The sequence below is a fragment of the Bidens hawaiensis genome, unplaced genomic scaffold, assembly GCF_021521415.1.
Source record: "Bidens hawaiensis isolate Kalapana, Puna unplaced genomic scaffold, B.hawaiensis_p1.1 tig00016952_1, whole genome shotgun sequence".
Classification (NCBI taxonomy): Eukaryota; Viridiplantae; Streptophyta; class Magnoliopsida; order Asterales; family Asteraceae; genus Bidens; species Bidens hawaiensis.
In genome coordinates, this window is record NW_027492569.1 from 71,818 (window position 1) to 84,008 (window position 12,191).

Here is a 12,191-nt window from a genome sequence, read left to right on the forward strand (position 1 = left end):
CCATTGTAGTCGGTTTGTAAACCTATACAATCAGTCACACGTAAACCGAACTGGTTTCAAACCCCTGAACCAATCCTTGCCCCCATAAAAATCAATTCCAACAAAAACCGATATTGACCAAACTAAACCCGGTTGTCCAAAACCGGGTTGCAGCCCAAACAATTCTCTCTCTCTCTGGTTTTTTTTTATTTAAAAAAAATTGTTTTTATTTTATGTTGAAGCCCAAATTCCAGTTGCAATATGCAAAGTAAAAACTTGGGCGCTTCACCTGTGCAAATAAGCGAGCCGCTCAACCTGTGTCCAAACCGAACCACACCGTCGTCCGTCGCTGCAGACTGGTGTCCTTTGCCTGCTCACTAGTCACTGCTCCTTGTAGGTATTTTTTTGCTTCTTGTATGATTCATTTTATTTAATCCATTCGAAATGATTATTGAAAGTAGTTTGCTTTGTGAAAATCTTTTTGAAAGAGAGTGTTGTATTCTAGTTATCCGATTCATATTGATCCAACCCAGTCCTTCTTATGACGATTCCCGAATCCAGGGATGCCCTCCACCTGTTCGACGATTTGTCTGAGTGAAAATTTGTTTTGATATTTGTGGTTATATGCTTTTTTTACCCTTTGCTAATTCTGCAAACTTGTTATTGTTAGCTATGGTGGAACTTGTACTGCTCATGTCTTATGATCTTATCTATTGGTCACCTTGATAAAATCATTCAAATTGCCCATGTCTTTCATTTTTACTAGTTTGTATACATGGATTATGAATTTGTGTTTTTATTTTGCTCATATTGCCTTTAAAATCCATAAATGACCAGAATTCGACATCAAGCACTCATTTTTAGTCCTATATGTTTTTGTTTCTCAGAAATCAAGCCAGTTAGCTCGTAACTGAAAGATGTGGTTACGTCGTAAGAACCCTGTTATTTATTTAGAGGCTTTCCAAAAATACTCAAAATCGCCATGGATTCTCCAAACTTGTCGATTTTCAGACACCCCTTTCAAAAAACCAAAGCTTGCACCCCTACAGGTTTCGTTCTATTCCTATTTTCTTTTTAAGCAACTGCAGTAGGTTTTTAGTTGCATTCAAATAATCCTTTTACTATTAATGAAGGAACGTAGAATGATAGACCGACGTAGGCTGTGTGCTAAAGGTGGAGATGGTGGTAATGGTTGCTTTAGCTTCCGCCGCAGTCGACACGTGCGTCATGGGAAAGCTGACGGTGAGTAATTATTTTGTATAGTTATGTTATTGACTGGTTTTATATCAATATCAGGCAGTTAGTATTTATGTTTATGAAGCCTAAACATTTTTTAATCTGTGGTATATAGGCGGAAATGGAGGAAGAGGGGGTGATGTGATTCTAGAATGTTCCCCGACAATTTGGGATTTGAGCAGCTTGCAACATCATATTGTTTGTTATCTGTTCCTTTCTTTTTTTTCTTCTTCAATAACACACGATTTTACACAAATTATCTGTAGTTTGAAGTAATGAATGTGGGATTTTACAGAATGCAAAGAGAGGCGGCCACGGAGCTTCAAAAAATAAGATAGGAAGTCGAGGAGATGACAAGGTTATTTTCCAGTTTAAAAAGTGTCAAAAAAAAACATTTTGACATAACTAGTGTTAATATCATTGATCATTGATCTTTTGTTACTAGGTTGTTTTAGTACCTGTTGGTACCGTACTTCATCTCGTTGCGGGTGAGATGCCTTCTATGGCTGGGAAAGGATCCGCTGCGCCATTAAACCCGTGGGAAATTCCTGCAACCTCCGAGAACAATCACAAGGAAATGAACATACCTAAAGTTTCTTCAAATGCGAGTAAAAAAAGCAAACCTGTTCTTAACTTGGAACACTTTGACTTCTCAAATGAAGAAAAAGTAAGTTCATGTGAAGCTCAAGTGACTGCCAATGGTGAGTCTGAATCAGACAAAACAGAAGAATCTGAACAAGAAGAAGAAGAGCGTATTGAGTATAATGTTGCTGAGTTGACTGAACCGGGTCAAAGGATAATTGTGGCTCATGGAGGCGAAGGTGGTTTAGGTAACGTCTCTCTCTCAGCATCATATAAAAAATCTTGTCATAGAAAGGCTGACGACACTGATGTACAAGAAGACGAAAATGACAACACGTCTTCGCTCACGACCGGTTCTCCCGGTTCAGAGTCAGTTCTCATCTTAGAACTGAAAAGCATAGCCGACGTAGGTCTAGTGGGATTGCCAAACGCGGGCAAAAGTACACTTTTAGGAGCATTATCTAAAGCACAACCGAGAATAGGTCACTACGCGTTCACAACATTAAGGCCTAATTTAGGAAACTTAACTTATGATGATTTATCACTCACGGTTGCTGATATTCCTGGACTTATAAAAGGGGCCCATGAAAACCGTGGGCTCGGGCATGCTTTTCTTCGCCATATAGAACGGACCAGAGTTCTTGCTTATGTTCTGGACTTGGCTGCTGCGTTGGATGGTAGAAAAGGGGTCCCACCATGGGAACAGATGAGAGATTTGATTTTGGAGCTTGAGTTTTATAATGAGGGTTTGTCGGGTCGACCCGCTTTGATTGTGGCTAATAAAATTGATGAAGCGGGAGCTGAGGAGGTGTATGATGAGTTACGAAGAAGGGTGTGTGGTGTAAACATATTCCCTGTTTGTGCGGTTTTGGAAGGTTGTGAGTGAGTTGAGAGATGGTCTTAGGATGCTGGTAAATGGTGATGATTCTAATAGGTTGACATTGGATGACATTCATGTTGATTAGTATGAGAATTGTGTTTATTTCAATTTGGGGACATTGGTTTGGTTTTTGGCATTGAAAATGTTGCGACTTCTTGACTCGATTGAATTGCTCATTTAACGTGGGGTTTTAGTTCAACCAGAACTCGTTTTGACAAGAATACGTTTTAAAGCGACCTGTTATGTTCTGAACCCGTTTTAACACGCTAGTTGACTCGACCCAACACATCCGTTTTACTGGGTTCTGGTGTAGTTGATGTTTTCTGGCTGTTATTTTCTATGGCATACCCCATTTTTTGTTCGTGGAATCAAAGTACTATGCAAACTATGATATAAAACTATCAATATGATGTATAAAGTTGAGTGTTGCGTGTCGTTTACTGCAACACAATTACGAACGTATTGTAAAATTCAAAAATTGTTTAGCATTAGACCTAAGTTGGTCAAGTGCTGCCATCTACTCGCAGTTTTTCTACTTGTTTTTTACCATAGGAATGTTTAATAATGTTAACTAACTTGTGAGTACACATCGGGTTTTTGAAATAGGTGTCAAATAATTAAGAAAAATGGTTAAGATTGTGTACTTAAATGTAGGAGTAGTACTAGGTTGGCAGACCTTCTGGAAGGTCTTCTTTGGAATAACAAAATATAAGCCCGTGTCTTCCTTTTGGGCAAAGCGAACAATATTGATGGCATAAGAGAACAAATGCTAGTACCAACTCTTAAGTACTTGAAATCTAGATATAAAATGTGTAATAATCAACTACAAAGTAAAAGACATGAAACAAAATGGTTTTTGAGAGGGATTGTTGGAACTTGAAATCAGGGGTATCCTTATTTTCAAACTTTACCTTCTACCTTCCCAAATGTAGGTTCACGGAGAGTTCATTTAAATAGGAATTCATATATTTGTAGGGCTGAGAGAGTCGCTCGACGAGCACTAGGGTGTGCGTTATGAGGGGTGAAAAAGATAATGTCAAATGGGCAAATCGCGACACGTAAGCGGTTAGTTGGTAAATGTGTTTTCTCCTTTCACACTCACTATAGGAGCTGTGAGTACAAGGAGCAAAATAATCATTAGGTGAAGTGAAATGATTGGTTATATAATTAACTAATAGTTAAAAGATGAGAAAATCATTCAAATGCTCTCATGCTCGTCATTATGATCACAGCCATACTTTCACGCCTCGTTTGAAATATAAATGATTTTCTTTTATTTTTCACCTAATACAAACTTATCTAAATTTTCTTAAATTTTATATAAAAATAGCTAGTTTATAATAATATAAATATTGTACAAGTTAATATATGCTCAATATACTTTATGTTCTACTCCTGCTTTATCAACGTATTATTTCCCATTTGAATCTTTATAAAATTAGGGATATGATATTAGTATACCTTCTACAAGAATTCAGACACCCATTATACGATCGTATAGGCGTCATATGATCGTATGATATTTCCGTGCAAAAGCATCTGACACCGTACATTTGATTGTGAAGTCCGTGTAAATTTGACCAAGAACTGATGCAATGGTATGACATTTGTACTATTATGAAAATTAGAAACATATTGGAAATTAAAAGTCTTTTTTTTTTACAAATAGCATCAAAATTATCCATGTAACTATCAATTTTAATTATGAGTTTATCTTGTCATCTTTGGTAACCGAAGGACGCTTATAACCATATCAAAACAAATATATACTACATATAAAGGGTGTTGAAAGCAAATAACCATATCAAAACAAAATATAGTATAAAGATACACATACAAAAAACATTACTTAAGTGCTACCTTACAATCAGAAATAGCAAGTCAAGGTTCCGTAGATTTAGTATGATAGTTGTATTGATTTTTGAAGATGGATGTCCAAGGAGACAAAGTTGGCAGTAGAGAATAAGTTTGGTGGGGTTGAGTTGTACAAATAGAGACAATGTGGAGAAGGTGGCTTAGGTGGTTCTTCACTTGCATTTGTAATATAATGTTGGACTTTGAATTCAAACACTGGAGAATTTGATTTATTTTCCTTTATATTAGTTCATTCATATATAATAAAACTATTTTTTTAAATACGCATAGCAGTTGGACATGTCTTTAAGATCAGTTTGGCTTCATTTTCGTGTTAATCGGGAAATGGGACGAGACTAATACAAAGTGATTTTTTAAAGTACGGGGTTGTGATAAGACACATTTTTTGCTTACGAAGACATGCAATTACATATATTTAGTTGGAGTGATATTTCAAGAAAAAATCATTCCAAGAATATTGATTTTTTATTTTTTTTTAACATCTTATCGTCAAAACATAAAAATTAAACAAAGCTAAACCCGAATGTTCATAGACCCGAGCTTCAACTTATCTTTTTATACAATCAAGCCACCCCCGATGGCTCCAAAAATTTGTTTACTTCGTTCGGTTCCTCGTCTCATTCTCTACTGTATTTCCCATTATAACTATTTTCTTTTAACTGAAGCATGTATTAACGGCTCAACAACATACATAATTAAGGCCTAAATGCAAACAAGCAAACAAACATCGATCAAGGCTTAAACAAACCAAAGGAGCCCCACAAACAGTTTAAAACATGACTCAATACTCACCTAAACCAAACCAAACCAAACCAAAAAATAAGTAAATAATAACCAGACCACAACTAAGATGACACCCAAAGCCAGTTAGTTATCAAGACTCAAGACAGTGAACGTTAAGTACAAACAAACAGAAGACAAAAAACCCATAATAACTAGAAAGTGCATATATATAAACTACCACAAACTGACCACCAGGAATTATAAAATCCTTTGATCTTCTTGAAATCCACTGATTGAAATGCCCGGATCATTATGTCGGGAAAAAGGTCCAATGTGCCCTTATTAATTTGTACTAAAACTCTTTTTTTTTGGTGCTACCATATATAAAATAAGCAACACGATTTGCCAAACTGATACTAGACAGCCCAAATATTACATGTTACCCAAGTGGCAGGTCAATGCCCTACCATTTAAAGACTTTAAACCCACCCTCTCATTTAGATCAAACCAAACAGTGATTCACTTAACTTTCTAAGAAGCTTCCATACAACGTGGATAAAAAGTTGGATACATCACTTGAACCAAGAACCGCATATATATGCTCCGATCAGATGTCCATACCTGAAACCCAATAACTAAATCATGACTTGAAATATCATATATTCAATTCGACTACAGTTCTGGAAGTTTTATAATTACATTATTTCAAGTTTTTAACAACTTTTAACTTGCTATAATTAATTGTTTAAAGACTATATAATATATTAATTAATTCAGGTCTAATGCGGGTAAACGAATTTGGTAATCCAGCCTATCTCCTAAATCTTAATATTATACGTCTCAAATGCATTAAAATTTTGAAAATTATTTTTTTTTAGGATCTTGATTTTCACACACATACACCCAAATAAGTGTAGAAAAATAGTCACCACAAGAATATACAGCTACGAGGACAATTAATTTTAGGCTTTTAGGGACACCATGTTGTCCCCATAGGTGTTTAGGGACGACATGTTGTCTCCAGAAGTTCCGTCCCTAGAAAGCCGTCCAGATAGGTCTCTTTGGTCGTCCCCATAGATTTACTTTTAGGAACAACATGTCATCCCCAAAAACTAAACAATTATATAAAAAAGAAAAATTATGTAAATCCTATAGGGACGAGATATCGTCCCCACAAAGTAAACATTTAAAAAAAAAAGAAAAATCATGGAAACCTGTAGGGACGAGATGTTGTCCCTATAGAGTAAACTTTTAAAAAAAAATTATAGAAAACCTGTACGGACAACATGACATCCCTTTTTCTTTTTTTATTATTGACTACGATTTTAACCTAACTTAAAACAGTTTAAAATAGCAAAATCCCACGTAATATTAAACAAAAGTTTAAAATACCAAATATTCAAACTTCAAAACAGAAATTAAAGGCAAGTATCAAATTCCTAACGAAACAAAAATTAAAGGCATGTACTCAGTTACTAATCTTCTTCGCCATGTTGAGGCAGATTTGCGTCTCATTTCACTAATTTCCCTTTGGAATTGTTCTTCCATTTATTGCATATGAAGCTGATATTGTTGACTTTGTTTGGTATGACAATGGTTGCAATTGTTGTTGCTGATGTCGTTGCTGTTCTTGCTGTAACATTTCTTGTTCCATTTGTTGCCATTGTGGCAGGGGCGTGTACTCGATATTTCAGGGATGACATTTCTCACAACACGACCGACACCACGTACGTGCCCACGCTTATTACCTAAGGCACTTTCGAGTACCCCGATCTCATCAACCGGTGTAGACGAATCAGTCGCATCTCTCAGCGATTTCGCTAGCTCATCTTGAATTTTACCCTACATTAAACGAAATATTAGATTTTTTAATAAGATCCGCCAACATAACTGCTCTAAAACAGATAAACCCCAACCTGTTCAATAATTAATAATAGACGATAACGCTTCATTTATTTCAATAATATCCTATGTTTAGTCCACTTAGGTAGCTCTGGGTCATTTTTACACGTTTAAACAAAAAGTTAAACGTATTAAGTGTATTAAAGTGGGTTTAAGTCATTTTGACCCGTTTAAACTTAAAGTTGGATATTTTAAGTTTAGTAAAATTGTGGGTCCAAACAAATAAAATGAAAAGAACTCAACTGCTAATTCTTACATTTATAATAAAATGTGCTTCAATTTGGATTCAAAATAGCACCAAGACTCAATGTTAATTAGTTCATTATTGAATGAATAAAGCTAGGTGATTCAGGAGTAAAACAACTTGAATTGTTAACATATATTCAATTCATATATGCTTTGTACTAATTAAAGTAAAAACTATATGTTAGCTGGCAAATTCATCATCATCATTCATCATACACTCACTGACTCATTCTCTTCTTTTTTTTTTTCATAATCCTTCTAATTTTATTTTTGCCTATATGCCATTTTAAGTAAAGGAAAGGCCTTTAAACTGTTTTTCATTTTGTTCATGTCATATCAGTCCAAAATGATCTTAACTTGTCCAACTTTTAGTATAAATGGGTAAAATTACCCGAACCAACTTTAGAGTCATTAAACTAACAGATGGACACATTATGTATACATAAGTGGATTCGAATCATTTAGAATCAGTAAACTAAAAGATGAACATAATAAGTGTAATGACATGGGGTAGGGTACCTGACCCACACATAATAAGAGGATACTAAATCATACAACGAGAAGCTTTTTACTTACCCAATATGCTTCACAAATCTTGTTTGCCCATCCATTCCCTTCCTCGTAATGTGTCTTCTCAAAGATACCAATATAGTCAACTTTTCAGCAGTGATCCCGGGCTGAACTCCTGCCCACTTGATGGGATCGCGCTCTCTATACACCTTGAGATCAAAGTAATCCTGTAAAAAAGAGATAATTAGAAAACATGGACTCGTGTGCCCCTTCAACGACCTTAAGGGGTAGTGGGCTCACCTTGGTTTTTTTATTTAATTTTAAATTTCTCCCCCCGTCCATGCTTTTTCTTGGATTGGGCTACATTAATACATGAAATTGAAAAGTTGGAAATTGAAAAGATATTCAATATACGAAAACATAGAATTAAATGAAACAACTTACAAGACTCGCAAATGCTAGAGATTGTATTTGGATTCCGATTAGGTCCTGACTCCCACCGTGTGCAACATCTGCCATTTCTTCAACAAAGACATAATAAACATATATAATAGATTTAAACAGTTTAACATGAATATCATTTTACTCAAAACATGTACTTACAAAATGACCTATCCAAGAAGGAAGCAAACAAAGTATTATCAAGTTAGTGATAGTGTAACCTTTTAATGTTCCCAAAAAGTGTAATGTTGCTGAAACTAATTAAGCACATCTATCATGTCAATAACAATTATGGTACAAATTATCACAACAAAATGCATAAAAGAGATTATTAATTAGAAAAACAAATAAAGATAAAGAATCATGTATGAAACATCACAAGCCCTAAAGGTGTTGGCCAATTCAAAGAATAATATATGTTAATTTCTTACACTCAATCAGGTTCTGAACAGCCTCGCAGGGACGAGGGTGGAGTGAGAAATTGAGACGTGTGGGTGGGTTTGCAGAGCTCGACGGAATTGTGCTTTGCAGGTGGAACAAATGTTTGGGCAAATCAATTGCAATTGCAAGAAAGAAAGAAACTGTTTGGGCTGCAATGAATCTATATTGACCAGAACTAACCATCATTAACAAATATCGGTCACAATTAATCTATATTGACCAAAATTAGCTAATATTGGTCGTGAGCCATCATTAATGGTATATAGTCTCTTAATGATTAACAGATAACTTTAAGTCTGAATGGTTAAAAGACTACATCTTAATGATTATCTCTAAACCATTCAAACTTAAGGCTACCTCTTAACCATTAAGAGGTTATGAACCATTAAAAGACTACCAACCAACCCCATCATCGACTATAATTCACCATCATATATCCTGATTGAACGTCATTGATTATTTCTAACCCTACTCAACTAGTAGTGCCCTAATTAACCAATAATTATAATTAATCATGAATAGACCTAAATGGCCATCAGTAATTCTATTTGATCATTGCTTCTTGATTCACTAACGAATCCGGGTTAATGTTTCATACATGTGATTTCAAATTTATACTCTTGCTCTTCATCCAACACGTTTTTTTCTCTCGTCTTGTTCAGTTATGTCACGACCACATCCTGATCATCCGTATTTTCTTCTTCAACAAGAATTTCCACATCATCTAGATTCCTAATCACGAGAGATAAGTCCAAGGTTTCATTCAACTGATCCGACTCTCGCACTACTTCTTAACCTGTCCTGAAACAGAAGCCCGCTTCAAACCATTCATCTAACATGTTTACTAACCCAAGCCTGATGAATACATACATATACATATAGTGAAAATGTTTTTCTTAATTATTTCTCCAATCATTTACCAATAAATTAATAAAAAAAATATTATAAAATCATTTAGAGACAACACGTGCCCTTATAGCAAATGATTTTTTTAAAAACATTTTCATCGAATGGTGGGAAATTTTGGTTATATAATTTTTAATTTTTATTTATTAGTTAAAAAACATGAATAAGATAAAATAAGAAAATACGAATTTGGTCTATAGGGACGACATGTCATCTCTGTAGGTTAGCTTGCTTTAAAAATATTTTCTCGAATGATGGGAAATATAGCCGCAAAATGAATAAAAAATAAATTATCACTTGAACTTTGTAGAGACGACATGCCGTCTCTTTAAGCTTATATATTTTTTATATTATAGTTTTTTTTTCATATTATTAACATTGATATAAGAAAATCAAAATATCTATAATTATGTTAAAACTTTTAGAGACGACATGTTGTCCATAAAAGCAAAAACATTACATAGATTTTATTTTCATCAAATTTGAACAAAGCAAAAAACTAAAAAAAAAATCATTTTCACCCTATAGGGACGACTTGTCGTCACTGTAGGGTTGCCAAGCTTAAAAAGTTGGAAAACCCTATAGACAGCATGTCGTCCCTATAAGGTGAACTATAGAGACGACTTTTGTTGTCCCTACATGTTTGGTCCCTTTATGGTAATTTTCTTGTGGTGAGTAACATGAGAACACGTACAAGGATTTATGTGGTACGGTTTTGGTGAGTAATCTAGGTCCATATAGGCTGCATCCAAGATTTATTATTGCTTTGCTTTCCACTCTCGTGAGGAATGACTACATATAATTATATATAGAAATTACAACTTAGACAACAAAAAAAACCTAAGCTAGTTCAAATAAAAGAGAATAAAGGCTAACCCACAAATGTACGTCCTTTAAGTCAATAATTTTGTTATGTTTGTTAAACCAAGCCCAAACCCTAAAATAGCCTTTACAGCCTAACAAATTTCACGAATGAGGTATACATCATATGTCACCATACCCAAGAATGTTTGGGTTTCAGGCTTTCAGCTTTTTTTGTCGTGTGCCGGTTCTATTTGTCACCCTAGGCTTTTACCAAATTTTTAGATGACAATATATGTTATCTAAATCATATAAAAAAATGGTATTGTGTGTTTGAAATATATATTCTTTCTCCGATAAAAAAAGCAAGCCATTGATCAAGGATTTGTCGTTAACTTTCTCTAATTAAACAAAGTAATTGTTTACCCTAACTGCAATTAACCGTAATTTCTGGAAAGTATTGATAGAGAAACTTTATATAAGCAAGCACTAGAGATTTTTAATGACACTTTAGCAAAACAAAATTTAATATTTGTTCTTTATTATGTTATAAGGTATTTTATGGTCATAGTGGTGATAAAGCCGATCAATTCAATTTTCAAGGACCACTATGAGATGATGAATAAGCGACCAATTAAATGCTTAAAGATTGTTTATAGCCTCACCGACCAATTAAATGCTTAAAGAGATCTTCCTCTTGTGCTTTTGATTCATGTCTATGGTAAAAAGGATATATCAAAATCAATCTATATGGTTTTAATTAATGCTTAACCTCTTAGGTTTGGAGGAAAATAGTTTTGCTTTGTTACAGTCTCCTGTGAATTATTGTAAGGAAGAGTTGTGCTAACCCAAACGAGACAATATTAATCGCTTATATACTAATGAATATGACTAAGATTGAAAGAGTACCCTGCCCAATGATTGTGGACACTAACAAGACACATAATATATAGTGGTCACAAACTCTTCACATAATAAAGTGGTCACACTTCATATTACTCGTGGATGATCTAGACTCATGAAATAGGTACACGTGAGGTACGTATACATGGGCCCATACTTTTGAGAATTGAGACGTAGTTGATTGATGGCATGATGCGCTACGAGCTAATGTGATGACCATGTTTGTTGACACAACAAGACTATTTTATATTATATTTATCCTCATATGTTTATTTACAATGTGTGCAATTCAAAGTATGTATTAATATTTTAAAAGTTGAGTAAAAGTTAATATCAACTAACACGTTTATTTGATACCACTTAAACATGTAACAAAAAACCATTAACCAAGGTTAAGAAAATACATATCATTAACACGCATATATATATATATATTATATATATATACTAGTTTTGTGTATTACACGGGTAATTGATTAAAAATTTAAACTTTAACTATGAAGTGAATTACAATCAACAAAATCATCATTTATTGTTAATACTAATTTATATAAAAGTTACAGAAACTACATAAATAAGATTACACAAATATGTTACATATAAACAAAACTTTTCTTGTACAGTACATTTGTGATTATATTGTTGGTATACATTGTTTATTAAAAATCAAAATCTTTAGTCCATGTATGCTTGTAAACTCTTGTTAAGGTAACATATATGTCTGCTTATAACTCTTGATATAGCCATGCATAATTATCTGTGTGAC

At 34.0% G+C, this 12,191-nt stretch overlaps 1 protein-coding gene across 1 annotated transcript; it reads left to right on the top strand.

Annotated features, from left to right (window-relative positions):
• The first annotated feature begins 281 nt into the window (after window positions 1-281).
• On the top strand, window positions 282-2,683 carry LOC143552611 (putative GTP-binding protein OBGM, mitochondrial). Its single transcript, XM_077042782.1, has 6 exons — window positions 282-376; window positions 817-1,028; window positions 1,113-1,221; window positions 1,331-1,413; window positions 1,511-1,573; window positions 1,661-2,683. Exons 2-6 carry the CDS (start codon window positions 897-899, stop codon window positions 2,681-2,683), a joined length of 1,410 nt encoding a protein of 469 aa, XP_076898897.1. The 5' UTR covers window positions 282-376; window positions 817-896.
• The last annotated feature ends 9,508 nt before the right edge of the window (window positions 2,684-12,191 follow it).